We start from the raw sequence: 27,982 nt of genomic DNA on the forward strand, positions 1-27,982 counted from the left end.
CATGAAAAATTAACTAATTGCCAGTTTCCCTATACTTCATGTTATCCACTTTTTGCACTCATCTACTAGTCAACCATTTTACTTGGAGACTCCGTCATGCTCACAGTGCTATAGTGACAAACATTGTCCTGGTCCTCTGGGAGGCAATCAGCTAACCTCATTTCTTAGTCAGACATTGCTTGCTCTAGTCCTTATTATCCAATTAGTATCACTAGACTGCACAGACCAGTGTACCAATAGTTCAGTTTAAGCCTCCTCATTGTTCTTATAGCCTGGTGGATAAAAATAGTCCCTGTAGTTGGAACTCACTTCAGTAGGATGCTTTGCAGAATGTAATAACTTTCTGAGCTGAATGACTTAATGTAACATCACATATAGATGGAAGCTGAAGAGAAAATTATAAAAAAAACATTTGCAACTCCGGATTCTAATTGTCAACATGCACAGTGACCTTCAGCACTTCCAAAAAGCTTTCTGCCTTACCCTGCAGTTTTTTCAGGACAGCCACTTCCATCTTGAGAACTTGCTTGGGCTGCTGGGCTGATTCCACCTTCAAGGCCACATTCTCACGGGTCAGCAGATCCATCGCCTCATAGATCTCCCCAAAGCCACCGCCACCAATCTTCTTCAACTAGAAAAGTACAAAGAGGTTTGGTACAATGTACAAGAGAGGCAACATCAAATTGGCTCTCACAGAGCCAGGCACTAGCTTCTTTACTGCATAGGGAGAACAAACTCAGCTCCCAATCTGTGCTGTGCCTGAATCCCTTCACTGCACAGCTAGGCAAAAGTCCAGCTACCCACTTGACTATGCTATGTATAAATTCTTTGCTGTAACAACAAAGAACAAGCCTAGCAAGTGATGACATGTGATACATTTAAAAGCAAACGGTAACGCCTATTACCTCAATAATATTCTTGCCAAAATTCAAGGAAAGACCCTTCAAGGAGATAGCAGAACCACTATCCAGACCATGGTAGACAAAAACTGTCATTCCCTCTCAACAAACACATCTCTGCAGTAAAACACAATCATGGTAGTTGGAACTAATGCTTTCAAGAAATAAGTTAAATGAAGTTTACATCTCATTCACAGGATTTTAAATACAGAACAAAACATCCCCTGGAATACTTTACAAGATGCTTGACCTGCTCTGCTAGTGAGGTTACTTCACTGTCACATTTCAGAGAACTGCCAACTGCATTACCTCAAAACAGTTACGTACGAGCTACAAGTACAGCTCCATTGTTTCTCATTCTCTCTTTCTCTCTTTTTTTTCTTTTTAATTTTAAAACACACCAAATGATGCTTTTTGTGTCTCTGAGCAAAATTAAGACTGTTTCACAATAGAAGGATATCACTACTTGGAAATCAAAACAATTACAATTGACATAAACTCAAAGCTAAAGATGTCTAAGTTTCAGCATATTTGATATGCACCTACTAGAGACAGATCATCTGCCTGTTCTAGAGTAGCCGCCCACTCAGAGAGCAACATGGGATCCTCTGCCTTTCCTGGAAGGTGATTCCTTGATTCTCCTTCTGCTGAGACTTGACAGCATACGCACATATAGTTATACATATGCATTATAAGACAGACTCCTAACATGTTGCAAGTGTCAATGTCTATGCCAGGAAAACTATTTTATATTTGTTTCTCTTAGATATATTTAAAGCATACTATGCTGCCCAGGAACAAATTCAGGTTTACAGCAGAGCTAGATCAGGGCTCCTTTGATCTGCTTAGCGCTTGTTCACTGAATCTAGCTGCAGCCCTTCCCTTCAGCATTTTGTGTTCCCTCTGTTCACAACTGCTCAGGAAGCCCTGAGCACTCCTCCTTTCCAATGGCAGCAATAACACTTGAAGAGAAAAAGAAGTTTAAATCAGGCAGATAGTCAAACATGTATCTTACACAATGTTTAATGGGGTTTAGATGATATTTTAGTGTCTATTGCACCACAGAAGGCCTGTCCTGTGCATCTGTCCAGTTTGCTGAACAAAGGGCTCTGCCTCTCAAGGGCAGGGTTTTTTCCTTCTTAAGGCGACCCAAACCATTTGCTTTTCCAGCTCCCAGGTCAAGAAAAACAGCTCCGCATGAAGAAGGTAGTACTTTCCGTATTAACAGCCTGACTATCTCTGAAGCTATTTCTTGATAACGTTTTGAGAGTTGCTGTCCGGAGCCATTCTTCTTCTCCTTTTACTTGTTATTTTTCCTCACAACCTTCTACTGGGCTAAACAGGCATATTCATACAGTAAACAGCCCAATAACTAGGTCACCACATATTATTCATAAATTATTACAGTGCAGCCCTACTTCTACTTGGAAATTCACACTGAGCTGGCTATTAAAAATCTTTCTATCAAAAAAATGCTACATTCAGCATAGCAACAACACGCCAACTAATGCCTCAAGATTCAGTACACAAGATCTTCTGTTGCCTGATATATTAACAACAGAGAAGGGAAAGGGAAAGGGACAGTAAAAGCTGCAGAAGGCAAAAAGTTTAGTCGGGATCTGGAAGGACTTTGAGGAAGATTAAAAAAGTCTCAGTGGGAAAATGGGAAACATATGCAAAAGTCAACAGTAATAAATATAACATAACATAGCTGCGATGGAGAAAAAACATAAGCTACCCAAACATTTTGCTGGGTTGCAAATTCAAGAAATGGATCTGGGGAGAAACATTGCGGAGCCAGCACAGACGCACACAATGATCCTTTTCCATTCACTGGCCTTAACAGGGACAGCTCCCACATCCAACACAGTTGCCAAAATGCAAAGCTACCACAGTATAAATGGAACACAGTAATATGATTGAGATAGCGGCACTATAAGGACCTGTAGGAAGGTCTAGTCACGTACAATGCACAATATTGATCACCTTGCTGCTAGAGGGTCTCACTGAGTTAGGAGCGGTTCATTTCAGGATGAAGAGAATGATCAGGAGCCTGTAAAAACTAAGGACAGACTAGGACTGCTACCTCAGAAGAAGCAAATGAATGTGTGCATCAGAGAAGCAGGTTCAGGAAGAAAAGTACAGGTATTGAGGCTGCTCACCTGGGAAAACAGCCAAATCGGAGGACTCATGTAAGTCTACAGAGCAACCAACGCAAGATGACATGAGATCAAGATCAGAGCTTCTGCTGAATCAGAAAACTGATTTTATACACACATTCCAGCCAATGGATGCACCTCACTGTCCAAGAGCCCTCAAGCTGCCTCTGCTTCCTCGCATTCCTTCTCACCCTCTTACGGAAATTATTCTCTGGCATACTTTTCCCAGCACACCAGATGGTCCTATTCATCATTACCAGCATTGCCATCCTCCTTGATTTTTCAGCAACATCCAGAGGCCATCAGCAGCCATTTCCTTTTCTTTGTTGCAGAGCAAGTTGTTATCTTGCAACTCAAGGTCTTGGCCTTGGTCAGGGACTTACCACACAGGCATTTCCTCATTACTTGGGTACTCTGTGGAAGTTCACTGTCTAAGGTGTACTCAGCACAGCCTTCTGCTGGACACAAAGGAGAGATGGGCATATACCACTCAAGAAAATAAATTAATAATGAAACCATTAAACACAAAGTCAAGAAAGAAAAGGGTATATCTAATGACAATCACCTAAGTGGTAATCCTGAGTCACCAGCCCATGCTAAGCCTCACTGCTCTGGGAACATTCTCTTCTCATCCTGTTTCCTACCTTCCACCAGTCCGTTTACTGTTAAGACTGGGGTACAGGCTGACAACACCAGCAGGATTCATTCTACCTAAATGCATGAGCATATATGTGAGCTGGGTGTCCAGGTTTCCATTACAGCCTGTGGAGTCAAGTGAACAATTCATCTGATCAAACACAGGTATCTATTTGGACTTGCACACAGTCAACTAAAATTAAGCTGCATCTCAGACATAATTTCAATCCTTTCAGCATCCCACTAACAGCCACATGATCATACAGCTCATTGCAGTGCTTCTTCCAAATTCTAAGAGGTTTCATGCCACATTAGGCCCTTGGAGTAAACCGTTACCAAAAAGCCACTCTACTTGACCCCTCAGTGTGGCAGTCTCCAACTAGGGGGTTCCAGGAATTCCCTAAACTGGACTGTCCCTCAGGACTACCGACACAAAACAGCCATGTCCTGATGGAGGAAGCCATTCCCAAAAGCACCCGGGTATGTATCAGTAGTTACACAGGACACAGATGGCTCCCTTTGAAGTCTCCTTTAAATTTTCTGAAATATTTTGGACTTATCCTGAAAAGACTCTTGCAGCACAATCCTCCAGAGCCTATTAAAGAAAATGAAACAACACACAGCCTTCCCACTAAGCAGAAATCAGTACTCACAGAGGGACAGTTCAAAAAACCAAGGCAACACACCCCCTCCAACCAAAAACAGCTTTCAATTACAAATTTAATTTTTTATTAAGCAAGCGTATAAGACACTGCTGCTCTAAACACAGTCTGCCTTCCAAGGACATTATATAAAGACTAGACCTTCCCAGGAAAATGCTCCAGGACCAAGGCATGAGTGGTTCAGTCTCAGGATCAGTGGCAAGGTCAGGAACAAGAACACATGCTCTTGAATCCAGAGTGAAGGGCCAAACCAAGAGCCAGCAACCTATGGTGAACTCAGCCAGGGTCAAGGCTGTCACCCACAGGCTTCAAATGTTGACAAGGTCAAACAGCGACTACTGTGACTGCCTTTTAGGAGCACTTGTATAGTCAAGCCTGCAACTCCTGCAGCCCAACTCAATGGACTACTCGATCCAGAAATTGCTAGCAGGCCTCATCTGACTTAGCAACAGGTGAAGAAGAGTGGACCTACATTCACCAAACTCTCAGAGTCCACTCAACTTGCTTAGGAGGACTGGAGTTATACTGTCTCAAGGGAAAACTAACTTATATAAAACAGGCATGAACTGAGAAGCCAATCAAGAAGTCAACCAGTCACATTCTAAATCATCTGAAGACCTGCCAAAGCCTACTTAAAGCAACTCTGCACAGAGTGAGATGAAAACAGGCCCCAAGACTGAAAAAACACCTTCCTTGTCCCAAGTTCCTTCTTGGAACCATAAAAGGCCTTTGTGACCAAGACAAGGAGAAGAGTCCACAAAAGTTTGTGGGGCTTCCAGCAAGGTTTCCAAAATAAACAGGAGAAGGACAAGTGTAACCAAAACTTCAGTTCAAGAACCTCAGAAACCTGGAAGAAACCAAAGTATGGATTGCACCTGACAAAAAAGCATACACGTGTACAAAAGTCACCACTTGTATTCAAAGCTCAGTGCAGGAGCTGCCAGCTCTGTCTTGCTAATAAGTCTCAGTTGTGAATCCCCCATACAAAGCGTTTAGATGAAATAAAGAGATACATCTATACAGCCTTAACATCTATACGTAGTTCAAAGCAAGTACAAGTTATGTTTGACTTTGTTCCCTACCCTGAACAAAGCAGTTCACATCATTCAGAGCATGTGTGGATCAAGTGACCCTCTGGGGTCTCAGCAAAAGTCACATAGTTCCAGTACTGTCCAAATTTCATCCAGTCAAAGCATCAAAAATATCTGCAAGTAAATAATGATGACTCAAAAGAATACTTCAAGTCCAAAAGTTTTGATAAAAAGCATAAGCACTCCCTGTCCATGCCTTTCTCCAAAAATAAGAACAAAAATATCATTGCTGTCAGATAGCCAAACTTTACTGACCTGGAGTGACAGGAAAATGAACTACCAACAGGCTAATTGCAGAGAACCAACATCTTCATTTGTCAAAACTTTGTCAGCCAGCATATAGGAGGAGAGGAGGAAAGGAATTCAAGGAATACATTACACCAATCTAAAATTAGAAATTGGCTCAATACTGGAAGTATGCCAGCACTAAGAACTACAAGGTTCAAGCAGATGCCCAGCCAGAGACAGTCACAATGGGAGGACAAATTACACAAAAAACCTTCTGGCAGCTGAACCGCAGCATCACATAAATATGCCACACACCTGCTTGAGCAGGATCCATCACTCACAGTAAAGCTTGGACTATCTGGCTTGCATGCTATGGGTTAGATTCAGAAAGGCCTATGATAAAGAAAAAAATGCTACTACTGATGTTACAGCTGTATGCTCACTTTAAGGTACACTCCCTTTTTCATCTGTCACTTGGTCCTATGCTATCCATTTCCTTGGGCCAACAGAGGTATTTTTATATTTTTTCCAGATTACTTCGAGCCCCATACAGCTTGCAGTTCTGACTGGTCCCACACCAACATCAAGCACAGCAAGGGAACAGCACAGGCGGCCTGCCTAAAGGGCGTGCACTTTTTGGGGGGGTGCACAGAAAGGGCTGTTCAATGAAGGCTCACAACACACAGCTCAGCTAGCACAAGGCCAAATACCCAGCTCTACTCAGAGCTGGGAATTAGAATTTCTCATTGCTATTCACGCCCTTTAGCAAGTTGTGTAATTTCTCAGGGCCTTCAAGTGGGGTACTGCGGTATTGAAGACTACTGTGAGCCAACTTTATAAAACATAGCATTTAGCAGTCCCCAGTCACAGATTCATGCAACAATGAAGTCTCTGAATCCCACATTTAGTGCCTCTACCAAATTTAAAATTAGTTTGAAATGTTCCCCTATGAGCACAACTGAGCATATTTTAGGCTTTATTTGGAGTTTTTGGTGGTTTTAAGAGTTCTGCTGTTTCCAAGAACAAAGTTACTTTGTTTAGACTGTGTTAAAAAAATACTCCCATCATTTACAGAAGTTTTAGCACTCCTATCTATGAAGGACAAACTCAAAGTTTGATGAACAGTAGGAATGGTACAAGCCAAAGCTAGCTAGGGTAAAGGCGAATGGAGAAGAATGAGTATTTGCAACCATGCACCTGAAGCAATGGCTTAGCATCAGGAGAGCGTCTAAATTCAGCTTCGCAAACAACATGCACCAATCTGCCCAAATTGTAGGCTCTGAGGAAATTTCCATTTGTGCAGGGAGGGTCAGATAAAAGCTGCAAGCAGTATTTTCTGAGAAGTCCATAGGCACAGAGCATGTTTCAAGTCCTATACGTCAGTTAACCTGCACACGTATCATCCTGCCAAAACAAGTATACGTGCTCCGGCCCAGAGCTGCAACAGCACAGCAAGACTTTCCTTCAGCTGTGCCAGAAAGCTTTGGGAGGGGGATAGGGGTTGTCTCCATTTTGGTATCTAATCACAGAGAAAATTGAGATTCTCCATCTGCTCTCATGAAGCATGGAGAATGAAGAACAGTTTGAATTGCTTAAATATAAATAGGCTGTTCGGGGATAGGCCAGACAGAAAAGTGAAGGCTGCGGAGAAAGCAGGAGCAAAGTGCTAGGACGAAGAGAGGCAGGCAATGGGGGAGTAACAAGAACAGCGCAAGGTGGAACTGTCCAGGGCAACAAAGAGATACAGGCACGAGGCAAGTCTAATGAAAGGATAATACGTCATCTGAAGCGGGCTTTGAAAATAACCTATCCACAGGCTGGAACTGAAGCGAGTTCAGAGTCCTCAGTCTCTTTAGTCCTCTGCTCTTCACAGCCCACTGCAAAACTCACAGGGTAGCTGTACCATAGCTAGTTAGTACAGAGAAACGACTTAGTGCTACTATTACAAATCACTTGTAGTTCAAACTAGTGAGGCTTCTGCTGTGAGTTCAATGACTCAAACACTGCTGGTAATCCCAGTTAAAAATGGACACAATGGCATACATAGAATTTAAATTTTTTTTCAGCTTTTTAAAAGCAAAGCTTTTAAAGCCAGAAAACAAAAACTCGCAGAAAACACATACAGAATTTCAAGAATTATAAAGGTACATGATCCTTTCACATGTTATATTCTAGTTTCTTTAACTGAGGTGATAATATAATGCTACTTCCCCCACCATCCCAGAGACCTCGCTTTATGACTAAAGAGAAAGCCTTATACATAAGGGGAACTGCATCCTCTGAACAAACCTGGTGGCAATGAAACACATGTCTAGAGGATGAGATTCTCCCCATGTCTCTACCACAGCATTCTTGCATGATTCTGGTCAAGATGCTGAAGTCTCTGCTCACAAGCCATCAATAATCACATGCTCATCTGCTGGATGCCTAAGGCAAGACAGCCAGGTCCAATCTATAGAAGAAGTGATGAGCATGCCTAGATGCCCATGATGTCTAGCAGAGTTGTGCTTTGGTCATAAATGTTAAGCAGTCTGTAAAAAATAATAAAAATCAAGATCTAACTAAATTTGAAACCCTATCTGTAAAAGCAAGCTAATAGTTCTCTCTTGTATCACCTGGTAAAAGCATGAATTAAAAAAAACCACCTTTATATATCTGATACAGATACTGTAACAATAAGAAACATAAAGAGCTGAGTTTAAGTGGCAAACTCATGCCATGAATTTAAATGGATAGTGAGATCTGCAGCCATACAATGAATACATAAAAGATGAAATGGCTACTAATTCAGTGTACCCCATCCAGCTTGCACAACAGATGAGACAGTTGTCCCATGAAGAACTAAAACTCTTAACATTTGATGATATAATTTTAAAGAGTATCCTAATAAATTTACACAGAAGTTGTACCAACAAGCTAATTATGGAATTTCTGACTTTTGAAGTAGCTGACATTCCAACCAATTTGCTTTTAAATTATTTTATTCTAATGCAATTTATTTATCGGCATGTCCGTAGTATTCTTTGTCACAGTAACTCGAAATCTAAGTTTCTTACTAAAAGATGACTCAGCCTGCTGCAACAGTCCAATCCTACCTAAAAATCCTTGGCAGGTTTAGTCTTCTAAAAATACCAGTCTAAAAAACGCTAGAGCAATATTAACCATCTTCTTGCAGTATCTTACTAACATGTCAAACCATACCACTCCACTGTTGCTTGCTGGAGCCCAGGATTAACTAGACAAGTTTCTATACTACTACAGGAGGAGGAGATCTGTTTGGGCCATGAAAGGAAGCACAAAGCCAGAGCTACTCACCACTTTCCAGCGATCTTTGACCACATAATTGGCCGGAAGAATGTCGACCTGTTCCCCTCCTCCACTCATGTTTGGTTCGTCCTTGATGACTGCTGCTAGGCACTGCATTTGCCAGCCAGAGAGTATTTTAGTAGCTCCCAATTTAAATGAGCCATTTATCTGGGGAGAAAAGGGGCGGGGGGAAGGAATGACAAAATTAGTACAGGTCACGGCAGAAGTACATGCTTCATTTCCACAGGTTTTGCTTATGACTAAATCAGAACTGGTCTCTTAGGAAAGAAGGCAAACTCACCTTGCAAACACCTGAGCTCACTCCATGCATAAACTTGGCAGGCGCAACCATGCTTCAAGTCAGCAGCACAAACTAAAAGGGGTGACAATTACTGGCTATACCATGCAGGAGTCCAGTGCTCTTGGGCCTGACAGCCAACAACTCAAAGAGAATCTAATGCCAAATGCTGCAAGAGCTGTTATTGTTACCAGGCAAAAAGGTCTTGCTTTAACAGAGCAGCTGCTACATACGCAGTTTTTATGGTTTTCACTGGATGACATCCAATACAAATCAGAAAGGTTTGCCAGGTATTGCATTCAATAAGCCTAAAAGCATCTGAATAGGGTAGAAGGGCCTTGACAGAGCCAGGATTACAGACACTATCACTGTTATGAACAGCCAAGCAAAGAAGATGGGGATGGTTAGAAAAGGCTTCAGCCATGTATAAATTAGTCCTCCTCATAGCATACACACAGCGCTAAAAATGATCAAGTTAAAATACAGAGAGATATCTTGTTCCTATGGTGTTTGCATTCTACCTCATGCCCCATTTTCCTGCTTTTATAGGGAGCTCCAGATAGCCTATGCTGAAATTAATTTTATTTTGAGGTTTTTTGGTTATAATTCTTCTACAAAAATGACTTTCAGATACACATTAACTCCACTTTCCTGGAAGAAAATGAATTGAAACAGGACTAATAAAAGATCTTCCTAATGCATTTCATCTCTTCCTGTAAGATATTTTTCTGGCTTTAGAAGTAGGCCGGATCTTTTATTAAGCATGGATCTTTTATTAAGCTTTCTTGGCAGTTCTATCATTCTTTCCCCAAAATATGAAATATTTTCCTTCCTAAAAATGAGTGTTACTGTAGCACTCTGACTGCAGACTTAAATAAGATTAACAACATAAATACCAAATTAGAAAAAAAGACTAGAGCTGGTCATTCAACCGTCACACTTCTTCAGGCCCAAAAAAGGGAAAAAAGTCACCAGTGAATTATGAGCTCAAGTAGAGAAAAGAGCTTATTCCCTAGCAATAAAAGGACTGAGAATGAAGGATAGGAAGTGACCAGCATGTAGTGTGCACAAGGAAGCAGCAGACAGAATTATGTTAAAAGTGCAAGACAGAGGATGATCAGACAAAACATGAACAAAAGATCTCAAAGAGATCTTCTCAAAAGATCTTCACAAAAGAAGATTTCATTCTAGATATAGAAAATAACTACATGGAAAAAAGGAGCAGCAGGCTAGTGCAGTAAGAGGGCTGCTGAGAAATGTTCATACAAGCCAACATCTGCTAAAGTACAATCAAAACGATAGAAGAGAAATACGAAGAAACTGAATATTAAAGAAATTCAGAAGAAAGGTGCTGCAAAATGCTCCGAATTCTCATAGAAAGAGTTCTGCATCTGTATGAGGTAGCAGCCCTTTCAGTTGCCAGGTATTGAAGTAAGAAACTGGAAAGCTCTCCAATGAGGAAGTACATGCTGTGTTTGGCAGTACAACATTTGTGCTTCTTCTTCCTAATGAGCAAGTCTAAGGCCGTCCCCAGGCTCCTTTATGCTCACCAGAACATCTGAACTGTCCATCGCTAAGCTACCAGTGAGCTCTGCATACCTGTGCACTCAGCCTCCCTCCATATCACCACAGACTGCACAGGAGAGAGAATCCTCACAAAAATCTCTTCTAAGGCTGGCTTTTCTTCTGTTATTTAAAGAAAAGTCATTTAATTACAGACTGTCCCAAACCCTCAGCATTACAAAAATATAAAACCCCCAGCATTAACACGCAGATACAGAGGCAGGTATCCCCTCCCTACTCTTGAAGGTCTCTTGGCATCACTTCATGCAGAAAAGTACAGCACAATGCAGGCTCTGGATTGCAGTGGATACAAAGGCAGCTAGAGATCCAGGATGTGGGATGGTTGTAGCAACAAAGACAGATAGAAAGAAGTTTAGGAGTTTTCCAGAGAAAGTCAGCCGTGCACTATTTTTCACTTTGAAGCAGAACACCTAAAAAGTATGGTACATGATGTACGCATTAGCAATGCATGCGCACAATAAGATTCCAGTCTAGTGACTAGTGGTGGAAAGTAATCCCAAGGAATAATTTTAGAGGAGAGACAGAGCACGAAAGTCTATGAGCACTCAAAGCTAAGCAAGCTAGAACTGCTTTCCCTGGTGCACTATTCCACTTTCCTTTATCAATGTTATAATACATGTGTACAAAGATAACATGTTTGTTATTTAAAGCAGTCACATAAATCTTCACTGGCTTTGAAACAGAACAAAATCCTCCTGGGCACTACCACGAATAGCAGCCATTTGGCAATATGCAATTACAGAACTAAGTTTACGGATATGCTCTGGTATAGCCAGAGTGATGCAGCCAAACGAAAAGCCAATTTTATTACAGCCTGAGACAAATTTCAAGCTGTTTTACATCACAGTAGCAGCACAAAGCAGTGTTAACATATAAAAAAATTGTTCCTGAGGCAATACTAATACTGCAGAAACATGCTCAGGCCTATGGACCGAGGGTTTACCAGAGCAACACTGAAGCACTGCCTACACCCATGGCAAGACGTAACACATGTTAACCTAGATCTCCAGAAGTGTCACAAAGAAAGGGCAAAAGAAGGGATGAAGTTACCTTTGTGCAGAAAACATAAGCACATTTAAATGACGGTTTTAACTTACGCATTATTGTAATTCCTTCTAAATCAATGAAATATAGTGTAAATATTGTTTAACTAGCATCAAAGCCTGCAGCCAGCCCCCTGCTAGAGCTGAATTTGCTAATGTAGCTACAGAAGGGAGGTGGCGAAGGATGCTTAGTGGGGGAGAGGTAAGACACTACTATCTCTTCCCCAACACAGAGCAGAGAGCATAATTTTTGCATGTTAAATGTTAAGTGGTGTTAAGGGGAACTGGAGGAGAGATGGAAGGATTATATCTCTCTTGAACTCTGGTAAAGCTGTTCCTGATTCAAAGGGTGACCAAGCATATGAACTTTGACATATCTGCATCACTTTTAGCTTTAAAATGTAGAGACTGCAGAATGTAAAGACGCATAATTTTGAAGATAGTGACTAAGAAAACAAGAACTTTTGATTGTCTTTTCCTGTAGGAAATATACAGGATGTCAAGAAACGATTGTACCCCTCCTCCCATGAAGATAGGCAAGAGAGCTGAGCAATCCTAAGATACTGTAAAACTGGCTTCCTAGAAATAGCAAGTGAAGCAGAAATGAAAGCAACTGTGAGAAAGAAACAGTGACAACAACAGGAGCAAATCCCGTCTCTTGGCCAACCTCAGCATGAAGAAGTGTGAAATCAGCTCTTGCATACTGCTATCTCTTCCAGCCCATACTGGAGAATCTTTATAGTTTTACAAATTTAGTCTTGGCCTTTAAAAAAAAGAAATCAAAAAACCCATGCTTAAACAGGCTAATAAGCCCTATCATATATTCTGACACACTGCTCTGCTAGCTATTCCTTCTATTTGGCATCAAGACAGTTCCAGTCAATAGCACTCGCAGGTAAATGGTCTCCTTATTTTTAAGGCAGCTTACAAAAATCTGATGCACTATAGCAGCAATTATTTAGCCGACATGAAAATCAAGACCCGGCAGAGAAGCATGACTGGGATAGGCAACAGTAACAAACTTAGGAGGACAGTCTGCAAGAATTTCAGTGCAAGGCCTGATGTTGCAATTAGTGTGGCAGAGTCTTACATAAAACACATCTGCCTTGTTCACACGTGTGTTCATCAGGAGACAAACTAGACCAAGCAAAAGTAACTTCATACAAGTTGTTAAGCTGAAGAAATCTTCGCTGCAGATGCTAAAAGCTTACATAGACTCAAAAAGTGACTTGACAAATTCACTAAAAATAATAATAAAAAAATCCATTAAACAGTTACATACAAATATTCCACCTTTAGCTTAGGAAGCCTTGAATTCACAAATCCCTGAAGGTGGCAAGAGCATTCTGCGGAGTCATTTTATATGCATTCCCTGCTCTTATTCTCTACCCTAGATATCCACTCTTGGCCAACTTAGGATGGGATACTGGCCTAGATGGACCTGTGATATGACTCAGTATGGCCAGAGTTGTGTTTTTATTCGTTACTTTCAAAGGAAGTAGTGCATATATAGTATCTATGTCTCCTTTATCCCTTCAAGGAGGTCGGAGACCAAAAACTAAAGAATCAATCAAAAAGTCTCATATAAACAACCCAACTACCTATCTTACAACATTCTCTTTCATGCAAGCAGCATTTTAAACAGCTTTACTGGAAAAATTATTTCCGAATTTTACAGGATCATAGCACTCTTAAAATTAAACTCATAAATATGGAGCAGTCCCTGTGGAAATTCCTAACGTATATATGGGATCTTTCCTACGTTAGCTTACTTCAGTCTCAATATACTGTGGTAGCAGTGCTCAAAATACAGCCAAACTCAAACAAACATCAAGTTGAAAACTCATCAGACACAAGGTGGTTATTAAACAGCAGAACAAAGCTATGGAGGTCTGTCTCACCATCTTACTAAAGGTCCTGGATAATCTTAAGTGTCTTAATCTCACTGTGCAGGAATTGCAATATCCCACTTTATTTCACGACACATCCTCACCTCTGGAAGCCTACAAATTAGAACAATTAGAACAAGTGAAGTTTATTTAGACTGCTGTAGCCCATGACCCTCTTTACTTGATCAAATTCCCCACCATGAACACGGGATCCACCTTATGAGCAGATCCCAATGGTGTTTCAAACTACAGCTTTTAGATGAGACAAAGGTGGACTTCTGCAAAAACAGAAGAAGTAACCCCAGCAAACTGCAGTCTACAAATCAGATCAATCTCCCTGTCCAATACTTGCATGGGAGGAACAAACAAAAAAAAGTTGTAAATAGAATTTAAGCATAACTTAGCTGTTCCCAACATGAACTTTACTGGCATTAAGCCAAAATGAAACAGATGGGGTGGGAAATAAGAGGAGAATGTAACAAGTAGGATTGAGAGTGCTTAGAAGTAAGAAAGAAAAACAGTGGAGTTTCCAAGTGCAACTGAGCAGCAGAACTGGGGCTCAGTTAATGGCAGCATTAACTGCACGCACTCAGCATCCCTCACTGTTTTACAAATGTCATCTGCTTCCAACACACAATACCAATTACAAAAATGAAATCCCTCACATTAAAACAAACAAAAAAACCCTTAAATCTTTGTATAAATAAGTTGTACCATGCACTAGCATTCTGTCATTAGGGTGGAAATGCATATGACAGTACAGGAAACAAGTTGATGAAAAAAAATACAGTGCCCTGGACTAACAGCCCCTCAGCCCTGGAATACATCATACCTCCTGCTGAACTTGAAACAGCAAACAAAAACAAGTCATACGCTGTTAGGGTAGGTCTGACAGCAGGAGCTTGAAAGGTTCTGAATTGTTCCTTGAAGACACATATCTTCCTTCATTGCCTGCCTCTGCTGTAGCAAACCCTGCTTAGAGAGCAGGCTCAACTCCTAGCAGCTGCGGCTTAAAGTCTCCTCTGTGACATATTCTTCTCATAGGCATGCAAGGGCATCAGCCTTAGAAATTCTGGATTTGCTATTCACAGCATTTCATTTCTGTAAAAAACAAAACATCTAAAGGTGAGGTTGCAAGATACTGGGACTGTTTTTCACCTTTGAAAGGTTTATGACCATTAAGGAGTGCTGTAGCTATGACTGGGAAAAACAAAAAAAAAAAACAAACCCAAAACCCCAAAACACCCGCAAAAAAAGCTGCAATCAAGACAGACAGGTCTGGATTCTCTGCCTACACGAGGCTGCACTGAACAGAACATACATAAATATGATAACAGATGCACCTTGACAGCATTATTATGGCTACCTGGTTGCACAGCCAACTGAATGTATTATTGCCTGCACAGTGACTTACAAATAACAGCATACGACTTAAGCAAAACAAACAAAACCCCCAAACACATAATTTCATACTGCCAGAGACTGTATTCACATACATTACAGAGCAGTCGGACACACCAGTGATTTCTGTGCCAATACCACCTATCTACAGGGAGAATCAGCACAGTTAATTGTGACAACAAATCACTAGGAATGCACACCAGATAAGCATGCCTGCACTACTGGCAGGTTATGTGATCCTAATCTTCTCCAACTACATCTCGGCAGCAAAGCTAAAAAAAATGGGGAGCAGGAGAGTTTGAGAGGAAACTCTATTACCTTCCACCAATCTCCCTGACACTGTTGCTCCAATTTTTGATCCAAGCAGAAAAATTAAATCCAACACCAGGAAATCCCTCTGATATCATAACCAGGTTAACCTCTACTAACTTAACAGGCAAACATTATGGTCTGCTTAGAATAAACTTTTTACTGCAGCTTAAGTATATCTACCTGCAAAGTCAATATAGATCACTACTTGCAAAGCTTGAGTAGTCTGCTGGTAGCCAAAACATATATCTGAATAAAAGCAAGAACTAAGCAGAAGTTATACTTATGGTATCAGACTCGATCTACACCTGACGCCACCAGAAACACCACACAGAGGTGTGTTTTCATCACCTGACCCTGGACCAGTTTGTTTAATTGATCCTTAGGTAATGCAAAGCGTCCCTCTTAGGCAAGTCCTCTCCCTTCTCCCTGCAAAGTGCTTTTGTGGGGAGCCTGTTACTCATCTTCCTTCAAATGTGGCCACTCCAAGTCGTTTTTCATAGCTGTGGTCAACAGTACCTTCCTCGAGTCCTTATTCTTGGAGAAGAGTATTTTACTTTGAAGAACCAACTCAGCCATACAGCAAACTGATAACATCTGTTGCTCAATGGTCTTGTATATAGCCTATTATATTAGGTTCTTAAAAGGCCCACAGCCTGAAATCAATCATTTTAAACCTCCATTCTGGGGAAAACAGTGCTCATCTTACCCATTCTAATGATTTTATGATAGACACAGTCACCATAATTATCAAGGATTAAATAAACTTGTCAAAACAGAGGTTAGGAACATAACAGTAAGCTCCTGATCAGAGATTTGGTATTTTGATTCAAATTCTGGAAGACAGGGTATTTTGCAAGGAAAAATCACGTATTTATAGATTTGCCACATAGACTTCATGTTGCCAAGCGCTTTCTGAAATTTAATAAAGATTAGCATAAGTGGGGCAACCTGATACATCATATCAGACTAAATGAGACTAGGCGGGACAAAATTTTTGCGGTTTTCAAGCCCACTGCTGATCACAGCAGAGATCGTGTTTGTAATTACACAGAAGAGATTTCCTGGGACTGACAAAAATGTTTTATCATGCCAACTGTTAGTTACTTAAATCATCTCGCTACAGCCCTTCTGTAACCATTTTTCCAAGGAACTCTGCCCCCTAGTTGGAGCATGCTCAAGGGAGCATGTTCAACCTTCCTCTGCCCCCTGCAAATCTACAGTTTCATTCTCTGATCTGCAGCCTCACTATTTTTTAGTTTGCAGACAGCTGGTGACTTGCCCGAAGGTGCTGTCCTCATGGCTGGCCTACTTTTCCTTCTACCCTTGGGAAATCCCAGTGCATTCTCAAACATATTCAACGGTTCCCTGAGCTTTTTTCTCAAAGACAAAAGTCCCCAGAGGTGTAAAACTTGGTTTAGATTGGAAGCTCAAATTTCATTGTTATTCGAAGGATCTACAGTTCTAGAGGAACTTGTTTCCTTTGTAGTTAATATCTAAAGATAATATTAACAAAGAAAACAGTAACATCAAGGCAGATAATGGCTGTGGCTTGCACCTGTTTCTCTCTATGCCTGAACATCCTAGAAAGATATATGAAAACTCTTGTATATGCAAGCATGGTCTGTTTAATTTCTTTCTGCACTGCTATGTGAGTCAGCTTCCAAGGAGGAATGGTGTTACTAAGATTATGGAGGAGTTTTACAAGCTGGTCTGGACTGCCTCTATATAAGCCATTTCCACATGTGTCAACAATGCCATCTAGTCCACAACTGTCAGTATCTGCTTGCATTCTCCCAGCCCAAGCAAATAATCGTTTCCCATCCATAAGTTTTCTTATCTGTTTAGATAAGCAGTTCTATGACTTAGGCATGTGTCTTCTCATTCTGCTACCATCAGCTCGTTGTGCTTGACAGAAAAATCCCTTGAATATTATTCTCAGGAAAAAAAAACAACAACAAAATCTTCAAAATCTGTTCTTCAGGGCAGATTCATTGTAATAAACTATATTTGCACTTTGATCCTTAATTTGCCAGTACTATGCCAGGTTACTGGATCCTGAGATTTTCCTATTACAAAACAGAGATGGTCAGAATTTGTTTCTGTAAAAAAGCATCATAACCTTATGTCACATCTGAATGTAAAAATAATGTTAATTCTATTCATAGCTGCAACAAAGTAATAGAAAACTAAATTTTGTACCTGAGCTGGCCAAAGCTCCTAACAATTTTTCAAACTGATCTCAACCTGAAATGGGTAATTGCGCATTCTGTGGTCAACTTGCCAGAGTAAGCTGGCTACTGGCGAATGCTTCTAATAATACTCCACAGACAGAACAATTACTGGTTCAAGTCCAGTTTAGGATGTTTGGAGGGGGAAAAAAATGTATGTAATTTCATCACAATCAGAAACACAGGTAGCAAGGTTAAAGAAAATCTGTTTCGCAAAAGAAGCAACCACCACACTAAAAACACCAGCTTCTGAGTTGCCTTCAAACTTGAAAATAGGCTGCAGAGACCTACACGACCAGATAGCCCTGAGTCCTAGAACCCAAATGCCTCCTGCCATTTCCCCCATATCAACTGTCACAAGAGTGAGAAAACTCTTGACTACCTGCCCTTTGCCTTTGCACCTTTTACATTTTCTTTTTTTTCCTGTTAGCTCAATGGACAAAGCCCCTTAAGCCTCATCTCTGCTTGATAAGCAACTGCTCCTGATTCTTTCTAGACGTGGAGACCGGCAGAAAGAAAAAGAGCATCTTCACAAAATGCTTCTTAATACAACCAAACTCATGCTCAGACATCTATGAATAAGTCATACAGGTCACGCATACAGAGCACAGCATTGCTACAGAAAGAAGCAGAAAAAAAGGGAGGCAATTCTGTCCTTGCCGACAACTAGGGAGAGACAGTGGAGTCCGGTAAAGGGCCAGCATCCATGCCTCATGGTCACTAAAAAAGCTAGAGCTGAAAAAAGGCTGAAAGATGCCTTCCAGCCACCTGAAAACTAAACTCTTTAAAATGCATGTATCTTATCCAAAAGGCACACTGAAAAGCAAACGGATGTAGTGTAGAAGTATCTCCCTATGATGAAAATTTAAGAAACTGAAGGGCTCTCCAATTCTAGCTCATCTTCTGCTAGAAGCTGAAGCCTGACAAATGCAAATTAGTTTTTCATGGGAGTTTTCCTTAAGGACAGGACCTAGAACAAGGGAGATGGTGGGTTCTAAATCTCTTGCTCTTTTCAGATCAAGGCCAGGCACCTTTAAAAAGGCATGCTTTAGCTACTGCAAATTTTACTAAAAAACAAAAATGACAACAAAAAAACAAAAACAAAAATCACATTTTTGGGTGCTTAGACACTAATGAATGAAAGTTGAGAATCAATGGAAGCACTGTTACACTGCATTACCTACATTCCCTCCTCCATAAAGCCTACAGACGCTGATCCTGGATCCACAGCTTCAGGTTCCTGGTTAGCCAATCTAAAAACCTACCTGCAATGAAGAGAAACAGTTCCCCTCTCTCCTGCCAGCTCTGAACTCCTGCACGCAGGATTCCACCATGGGCCAGTTCAGTGACTTGTACCAGCAGAAAAACTATTCCTCTTCCTAATAAATAAGGTTATTTCCTTGGCTTAGAGCTCCTTGAACTGATTCATTGTTGGGTCAGTCCAACGCAAGTGCCAGCACAATGGAGGAGCGGTACCTCAGATCCATTTCAGCTTCAGTCAAGCTGCGCTCCGTGTTCGTCTCCACAGCAAGAAGCCATCGGCCTTCCACGAGATCACAGGATTCAGCCACTTCTGCTTAAAAGCAGTGGAGTAACTCTGCCTGAGGCCAACTTTTTTTTTTTCAAGGAAAGCAAAATTTAAAGAAACCAGTTAGTTTCGACAACTTATTTGCAAAACCCCTAAACTAGTAAACTTTATAGTCTAATACAGCTAGGTTCTGTTTAAATAATTCAAGACGTAATTAAACCACAAAGCTCTAAGTCTCCTAACACAATGTCACCACAAAGGTGACTTCTATTCTCTGACTGAGGTATACTTCAGCAAGCAAGCAACAAGCAACTTTCTCTTCTTCATGAAATGAGGAAAACAAAACACACAATTTAATGGAGTGTCCAATCAAAAGGAACATTGTCCTGATGCCTATATGAAGGTAAAAGTATAAGACAGCTCCCCTTGTTTGACTGAGCAGAACATGTATCAAGAATGTAAGCTATACGTCAAGAAGACTATGACATTCCTAGTCCCTAACTGTAAAAGTGAAATAAAAAAAGTTATGCTAAAAGAAGAGGGAAACAACAAAACTACCTACTGACCGCTCTCGACTACCTCTAAAAAGGCTGGAAGCTGGGAAGCAGGCAGCAGTGCAGCAGAAAGGTGGGATGGCTATAGCCTGCTTCAAGCTCTGCACATACAGCTACCTACCTCTGAACAGATGTACACGCACCTCATGGTCCTCAGAAGCAACGTACTGCTTTTTCACATTAGGGATGGATGAACTACACAAATCGGGGTTTGGGGAGGGGAAGAGAAGAACTTCAGATATGTTCCTACCTTCAGACTATGCTCCTACCAAGGAGGGGAAAACACCTTGTGGCAATAGGTCTTAGGGTGACTAGCAATGATCCTGTTGGTGAAATCTCACTGGATGGCGGTATCCTATCCTCTTGCACCAGGAATACCCACCTGCTGGGCAGAGGAAAAGGAAGGCTGCAGAGGCAACTCAGATACCTGGCAGGCAGACAGCTGAATTTGTGAGGTGAAAGGACAGCGTGGCAACCTGCCAGTCAGGTGCAAGAGTGGCACACCACGTGCTGGGAGGCAGATTCTTATGAAGAACAACAAGTTGAGGTGTGGTACGATTGAGGTCTACACAACCAAGTTCCGCATGGAGAAGGTGAACAAGAAACGACTGTTCACTGCTTTTTCCAATGCGTTAAGGAAGGAGCAGCAGGCAACTCTAGCAGGTGGCATGTTTGAAACAAATGCAAAGCACAGAGGACTTGTGCAATGCCCTGCTGCAAGACACAGTGGAGGTTAGCATTTACACTGAGTCCAAAGAACTGGACAAATCCATAGAAAAAAACAAGTCAGAAAAACAAAACAAAACAAAACAACAGCCAGCGGAGGAGAACTGAATACGATGACAAAAATCTCTGACCAAAACAAAATCACTGAACTGAAAGTGACTGAGCACTGAGAGAGCACTCCAGGAAAATGGCACTGCCCACCAGCTCCAGCCTCCAGCTCCCCCCTGGGCATTCAGCATTGGTCACGGTCACAGGTAACACGCTGGGTGGTCTAATCCAGAACAGCCATTTCTGTATCACCTCAGGGAGAAGCTGGCAAGCATGGTCTGTATGGCTTTCAATGGTATAAAGGCCAAGAACGATAGCCTGGATGAAATCCCAAGTTCTGTAACTTCTGATGCAGGGTAGGGAAAAAACGGGCAGAATTTTAGAAGAAACACTCCCCCTCCCAAAGAGCAGTTTTGGGGGTGATATTTAAATGGGACCCAAAAAAACCAAACAGATGAAACAGGTCTCAGAAGTAAGATGGGGAACTAGGACGTACGGATTCAAGGGAGAACATGGAGGTAACATGTACCCCAGGAACTTGTTAACAGGGTGGCATTCTCTGGCGCTCCAGGGAAAAAGGTACACAGAAAAAGGCCAGGTCACTCAAGGGGAGGAATACTACTACATACTAAAGAAAAACAATAGACTCAAAGGAGATAGGTAAATGAATTGTATCAAGCCTAAATGGAAAAAATGCAGTAGTAAAACTACCCTATCGGACCAGAATAAAGTAGCAACAGTGATTTGCCATGGGAGAACAGACGGGCTGTGCCTTTGGGAAACAGGCAGCAATGGGGAACTTCAGTTTCCTCATGGAGATCAGGATATGTCACCAAAATGAAATTTTATACAGTAACTTTATAACTCAACAGTAACTCAACTTTGTTGAGTAAGAACAGAAAAACATCACTTTAAAAAAAAAAAAAAGTCAGTCTTTGGCCAGTGCAACTTCTGCTTGGTCCTTTAAATTGCTTGATTTTAATTCTAATTGACTTATTGTACAAACAAAAAGTCTGTTAAAAATAGAAGATGTGTGCAAAAGAATAAAACAGCACAAATTCTTCCAAGTTAAATATGATATTTTTTTCTTGATGATTTTAAAGAGATGCAGCAAATTTCTACAGATAAAAACTACATATTTTCCACACATACCTGACCAGAGGCCAGCCAGCCAGTCTGCTGGATGACACACAGACAAGAAATAGAAAGGCTGAATAGAGAAAAGATAAGAAAGAAGATGCCAAGGATTTTTGGTTGTTGTTTATTTTAAAGAGCTCTGCAGAGGATCTGGAAAATCAGTCTTACTTCCGCACCAGACATGTTCAGAAAACTGAAAATGAAAAATAAAACTAAATGGCAGGCAGGGGGAGAAGTCATGATTTATAGACCTATTAGGAAAGGCTAAGTGCTTTTAGGAAGACTCAACAAGCACACAGATAGGGCCATCTCACTAATAACAATGTCTCTGGATAGCCAAAACCTTCTGGTGTGGTATCAGACCAAAGGCCTTAAAAATTAAGATGTCCCAGGATAAAACTAAAGTTTCTCTAAAACTAATAACTGGCTAAAAGAGAGGAAAACACACAGGAATGCACAGCTAGGTTTCACAACAGAGTGCTGTTACCAGTGGACTGACACACCTTGTGTACATACAAAATTATTCAGGCTAACAAAAAGACTGAAAAACTGCAGACTGCAACACCAAGAAGGGTATAACTAGGGCAAGCATGTTGTATGTGTCCTCTTAGCCTTTCCTTAAGCATCATCTCTTGGTTACTGGTAGAAAAAGGGCTGGAGCAATACAGGGTTTTGGCCTGAGCAGTTGGGTTTATAATCCTATAATCAAAACCTTTTCACTAGACATCAGCTTCTCCTTATCCCTTTTGCAGTCTTTTCATATCTGATTGGTAGGCCACCAAAGCTTTCTACACATACAGCCTCCGGGCTGACGGTGAGCCTCCTAACATTTACTGTCGCATGGACAGCAAGGAATCCACTTCCATGTGTCACGGCTGACACTAAATCTCTTTCTTAAGGCTAGGCTGTCCCATTTCTCCAGAGAAGAGGAAATCTGCACACACAAGCATTCTCTCTGCTCCTTGTTGTGCCTATACGGCTGGAGTCAGCCCATGATCTGCAGTTTGTTCATTTCATATTGTTCATCAAATTAAAGATGACATGGCTTGACACCAAAAGGAAAGGGTTTCCAAGCACATCTTATTTGATTACATCTACAGTCCATCACGGTGTCAACATCTTTCTTCTCAACTACAAAAAAGACCCTTTCCCATGTAAACAGCTCTTGAGTAGTGAAGAAAACTTAATGGAAAACAGTGTGGAACTGGGTAAGACCAAAAGGGATTGCAAGTCTGATGAAAAAAGCTAGTGTGGCAATTTCCCCTCCCCCCCCAGTCTAATATATTGGTGTATCTGCTGGTCTCCAAAAACCAGAAAAGTTCATGTGAAAAAAACACTTGATACACTGAGTTCCAAGTCACATTGCTACGGCTAGATTATTTCCCATATTTTCTGGGATAACTGTCTTGGGTCTCAACAGTGTGATACACAGGCTGTATGTGGGCACTGTTGTGAAGAAGACCAAGAGTTGGTCCTGCATGACATGGAGGACTGTTATTGCCCAGTTTGTAGCTGGTGAGACTCTTACAGGCAAGGGAGTCTCAATTTGGGTTCAGATGCACGGTGTAAAAATCACATCATCTCCCTCACCTCCCACCTCTCCTTCCTAACGCTTCAGTAAATGTCCAACAGATTCTCCCATTCTTCCTCTGCCCTAGGGAGGGAGGCCTCATAGCTGGCCTTCCTTATTGCTCTCTCTCAAAGCAATCGTAACATTTATTCTAATTGGACGGTGTCCCACAAAGACATTTAAGGGGATTTCAGGATGTTTCAGAGGAATACCCACTTTTTGGTTATTTTTGATGGAAGAAGGGGAGGGAAGCACTAGTCGTGCCCATTCTCTATCTTATTCAGTAAACTAGCAGAGCTTAAACACCCTTTTAGCAAATGCTTCCGCAATCACTCCAGCAAATATTGGGCTGTGCCTTGCAATGTTCAAAGGAGAAGATACCAACAAAGCCAACAAACCCTTAAAAATGAGGGAACAGTTTACAAAGCCCTTGAGGACTTTATAGAGACATATTCCTCTATAAGCCCCTATTTTCTGTCTTCTGCTCTGTTTTCAAAGTGAACCAATGTTACCGGAAGGTCATTATGCAGCTCTGGCGAATGAATCTAATCTAGGACCTTCCCAGGATGGGGAGCCATTCCTGCAGAGTTTATCTGGACCCTGCACATTGATACATACATAAATAAGACCAGTTGTGTCCTGTCAGTTTTATGCCTTGAAGAGATGAGCCCACAGCAAGACCCACAAGAGAGTAGTGGGCTACCTAATAAGCTATAAAGTAATGTGGCAATCTTTCTGTGAGAGAGAGCAAGAAACAGCATGAAGGGATCCCACCATTAAACATAAAGAAGAAAGAAGGATTCGGCTCTTCCTGGATATGTCTGATCACTCGTGCTTTGGAAAACAAGTAGTACCAACTGCTTCCATCAGAGGAGAGCTCCCTGCTGCCTGTTGCAGTGTAGAGAGAGATACGCTTGCCTTTGCTACCAAACATTGGGGTTGGGATGGAGAGGGAAGGGGAAGGAAATCCACGCATGGGCCACGAGTGCCACCTCATTAGCATCAACCCTGGTGAAACAGATTTCCTAACACCAGAGACACTCCTTTCTGGAGGATCAAGAGCATTGACGGGGATCTGACTTTCTTCTTGCTAACTATTCCAAGAAAAAAAAAGGTTAGGCAGGTATCCCCAAGACTGATCCTGATAAAATTGTCCTACAAGGGAATGATAATTTCAGTACTTTTCTTTGCCAGTCAGAGAAGAGGAACTTTGCCCATTCCTGAAGGAATGAGATCACCATAAAGCATGCAAAAGCACACAGAACACAAAAGTAACAGCAGTGGACACCACATACACCATTCATGAGCATCGCATCTCAAAAGTTTCTGATCCCACATACATCAGCATGAGAATGCTTGTTATGAGCTGGATGATCACTGGCATACAAAGGAAAAAAAGCCAAAACATTAACACATAATTCCTAACCGGCCCCTCTTATACTGAGAGATAGTCTCAAAAGAAGCTGATACGTTGAAATGTGGTGAATAACTACTAGTGAGGCAGTACTGATGCACACTGCCCTTTAGTCATAGCACCTATAAGCATTAGTGTTGAGGGAGCATTAGCACACCCTATCTCACACACAACATGAGGTTAAATTTCACTCACACAAAGAAAAAGTTCTCAGGCTGAAAATCTCTGTTGTGACTCACTGAGAAGTTTGTGGCTAAAAGGTAGCATTTTCAGTGACAGTACAAGGAATATAACGAAATTCATGTGCAACGGTAAAATTAGGAGACCTTTTCTTCTATCAATTAAATTGTCTATACTTCTTCCTTGCAAGCCTAAGGAAATGCAAAAATATAGAAGAAAGATTTTAATATACAGCTGGTTTGGACTGCTCAGAAACATGGTACTGACAAGTATTGAAATCCCCACCCTGCAAAAAACACAGGGGGTCTTGAACTTGGCATGCAAGTAGTTCAGCAACACTGATGGAGTGGCAGTGTCACTCCAGCGCTTCATATAGCATACTGGTTCCTCGTTAAATACAAGATGCACTTCAAGGTCGTGGTGTTCATCTTGAAAGTTCTCAGTGGGTCTGACCCAGCTTACTGGATGCCTCCTCTCCCGCTATGCAGGGAAAGCATAATGACTACAGTCACATTCACCAACGCAAACTTGGGCACCACGAGCAATAAAGACACAATGGCAGGAGCCTTCAAGCTAAAAAGCTGCAGAAGACACGGCAACGCACACAGGAGTAAAATCTCCCACCCTGCGAAAGGTAACGAGGAGAAACTCTCAGCCTCCCGCCTCAAGCCCACGCACCAGAGTTATCCCAAAATAACACAATGAAAACCCTGCCCCTCCAAAAGCCCCTACAAAACGGGCTGGCTTTCTAGCATTCGGTTAAACAGGCACCTAGTGACACCTGGAAGGATGCTCGTCCCCTCACCCTGGGCGGCAACCCGGCCTTGCTGAAATAACCGACACCCTCCGTAGGTTCACCCGACACATCCCCGCAGGCCCCGGCCCGGCCGCCCGGCACAAGGCCGCCGGCTGCCTTCGCACCTCAGCCCCCACCGCGACACCGGGGGCCGGCCGGGCGGGCGACGGAGCCACCTGGCACCACCCGGCGGGGCCATTCCCTCCTCGGCGGCGCCTTTCAAGGCGCGGGGGGACGGGGCACCCCCGCTCAGGCCGCCCGCCCCCTGCGAGGCCACCGCCCGCCCCTCCCCCGGCGGGCACCCCCGGGCCTCGCCCTGAGCCCCGGCACCCGCCGGCCCGCAGCGGGCCCGGGCAGGAGGCGGCGGGGCGCGGGAAGGGGGAGCCGCCGCCGCCGCCACCCCGGCCCCCCCCCCCCCGCCCTGCCCCTCACCTCGGGCCGCCCCGCCTCCCCCCGCCGAGGAGGTGGCCGCGTCCGCCCCTGCACTGCAGCTGCCGGCACGCCACCCCCCCCCCCCGCCCCTCTCAGCAGATGGTTCGCCCCACCCCGGCTCGCCTTCTCATTGGCGACGCCCGCCCGTCACTCCGCTTCGGGCCCGCCCAGCCCCGCGGGCATGCTGGGAACCCGAGTCGTCCGCGCGGGACCCTTCCCCTTCCGCAGCCGGCACCGGGCGGAGGGGCGAACTACAGTTCCCACAGTGCCCCGCGCGCAGCCCCGGAGCGGAGCGGCCCGGCCCGGCCCGGCCCGCGACCCCACACCTCCCCAGCCGCCAGCGGGACGCCCCCTCCTCCGCCAATGACCTCAACGGCCGCCGCGGCCCGGCCCGGCTCACCTGGCCCCACCGCCGCCGGCGCCTCCCGCTGCGGCCGGCGTGGGCAGCGCATGCCCCGCGCTCCTCAGTGCGGCTCGCCGGGCTCGGTGCCGCCGGCCCGGCGCGCTGCGGCTGCGGCTGTGGGGCGGGCCGGCCCCGGGCGCATCCTCCCCCTCGGAGCCGCGGCGGGCGGCGGGATTCGCCCACAATGCACCGCGCGCCGCACCGACAGCATCAGCCTGACATCACCCGCGGGCCGCCCCCGCCCGGCCGGGCCCGCCCCGGGCCCGCCCCGCCGTCACCGGCAACCGGCCCCTGCTTGGGGCTGGGCGCCGCACCGCTACCGACACCGGGCACCGCACTGCCGGCACACGGGGCTGGGCACTGCAGCGCGCCGGGACACAGGATGCTGGGTACCGCACCGGCGTGGGGCTGGGCACGGCACAGCACCGCCCTGGGAGCGGGGCCGGCACCGGACTGCCCCGCCCTGGGACCGGGACGGGCACCGCCGGCACGATCACGGGCGTTGCCAGGACCGGGACTGGTGCAAGGCTCGTCTCTGCGCTTCTGGGATCAGCACTGGCATCACCAGCATGCAGCTGGGCACTGCACGGCCCGGGGACTGGGACCAGCGCTGGCACTGTCTGCATAGGGCCCAGGTGCTGCGCTTTGACTGCGACCAGCACACTGGTCCTGGGACTGTCTGACTGGGACTGTCTGACCAGGACTGTCCTACTGGGCCTGGGACTGTCACCAGCACCTTCAGCATGGAGCTGGGCACTGCGCCGTTGGGACTAAGGCCAGAGTCAGCACATCTGCTTGGGGCTGGGCATTGCGTTGTACTGGGACTGACAGCATCACCAGCGTGGGGCTGGCACTGCCCTGAGCTGGCAGTGGAGTCAGTCCCAGCAGTGCTGGCCTGGGGTTTTTTACTCCAGTGCTCTGGGGCCAGGACCAGCTCTAACACCACCAGCAAGGGACTGGTGCACTACACTGCACTGCCAGTGCCAGCACCAGCATAGTCTGGGCTAGACACCGCACTGGGACCGGGACCAGCACCACCAGCACTGGGCCGGACACTGCACTGCCAGGACCAGCACCATCCCCATCTGCACAGGGATGGGTCCTGCCCTGCCAGGTCTGGGAACAGGCCCAGCAGCGCACAGCTGGGCGCAGCACCCATGCTACCAAAACTGCACTGCACACAGAAATGGCTCACACAAGCGAGCCTCTCCCTGCACACAGCTGAGCGTGCCTGTCCCCGGGCAGTCCCCTGTTCCACCACCCTGAGGTATGTAGCTGTGCCCTTGCTCCAGGGACATGCCATTCTCCACGCTCCAGCTCATGGCTACTCATGTTGTACTCGGAGAGCAGATAAGCACGCAGCTCCTACAGATGCGCTGTGCAGTGCACACAGTTGTGCTTTCTTGTTCCCTTTCATCCCAGATGTGCACTGTAAATCGCCCATATCCCTAGCTGTAC

At 44.1% G+C, this 27,982-nt stretch overlaps 2 protein-coding genes across 2 annotated transcripts in view; both read right to left on the reverse strand.

Annotated features, from left to right (window-relative positions):
- The window catches only part of TTBK1 (tau tubulin kinase 1), a 96,585-nt gene extending 87,439 nt beyond the window's left edge, over positions 1-9,146 (reverse strand). Inside the window, exons 1-2 of the mRNA XM_050893119.1 lie at positions 8,991-9,146; positions 484-631 (exon numbers count right to left, since the gene is read on the reverse strand). Of these exons, the coding sequence (XP_050749076.1) occupies positions 484-631; positions 8,991-9,098 (256 nt within the window). The 5' untranslated portion in view covers positions 9,099-9,146. The remainder of the gene's footprint in view (positions 1-483; positions 632-8,990) is intronic.
- RRBP1 (ribosome binding protein 1) overlaps positions 1-27,982 on the reverse strand; it is a 550,780-nt gene that overhangs the window by 38,705 nt on the left and 484,093 nt on the right. The gene's annotated exons all lie outside the window — the stretch shown is intronic.

This window comes from Gymnogyps californianus, chromosome 3 (genome assembly GCF_018139145.2).
Source record: "Gymnogyps californianus isolate 813 chromosome 3, ASM1813914v2, whole genome shotgun sequence".
In the NCBI taxonomy this organism is placed as follows: domain Eukaryota; kingdom Metazoa; phylum Chordata; class Aves; order Accipitriformes; family Cathartidae; genus Gymnogyps; species Gymnogyps californianus.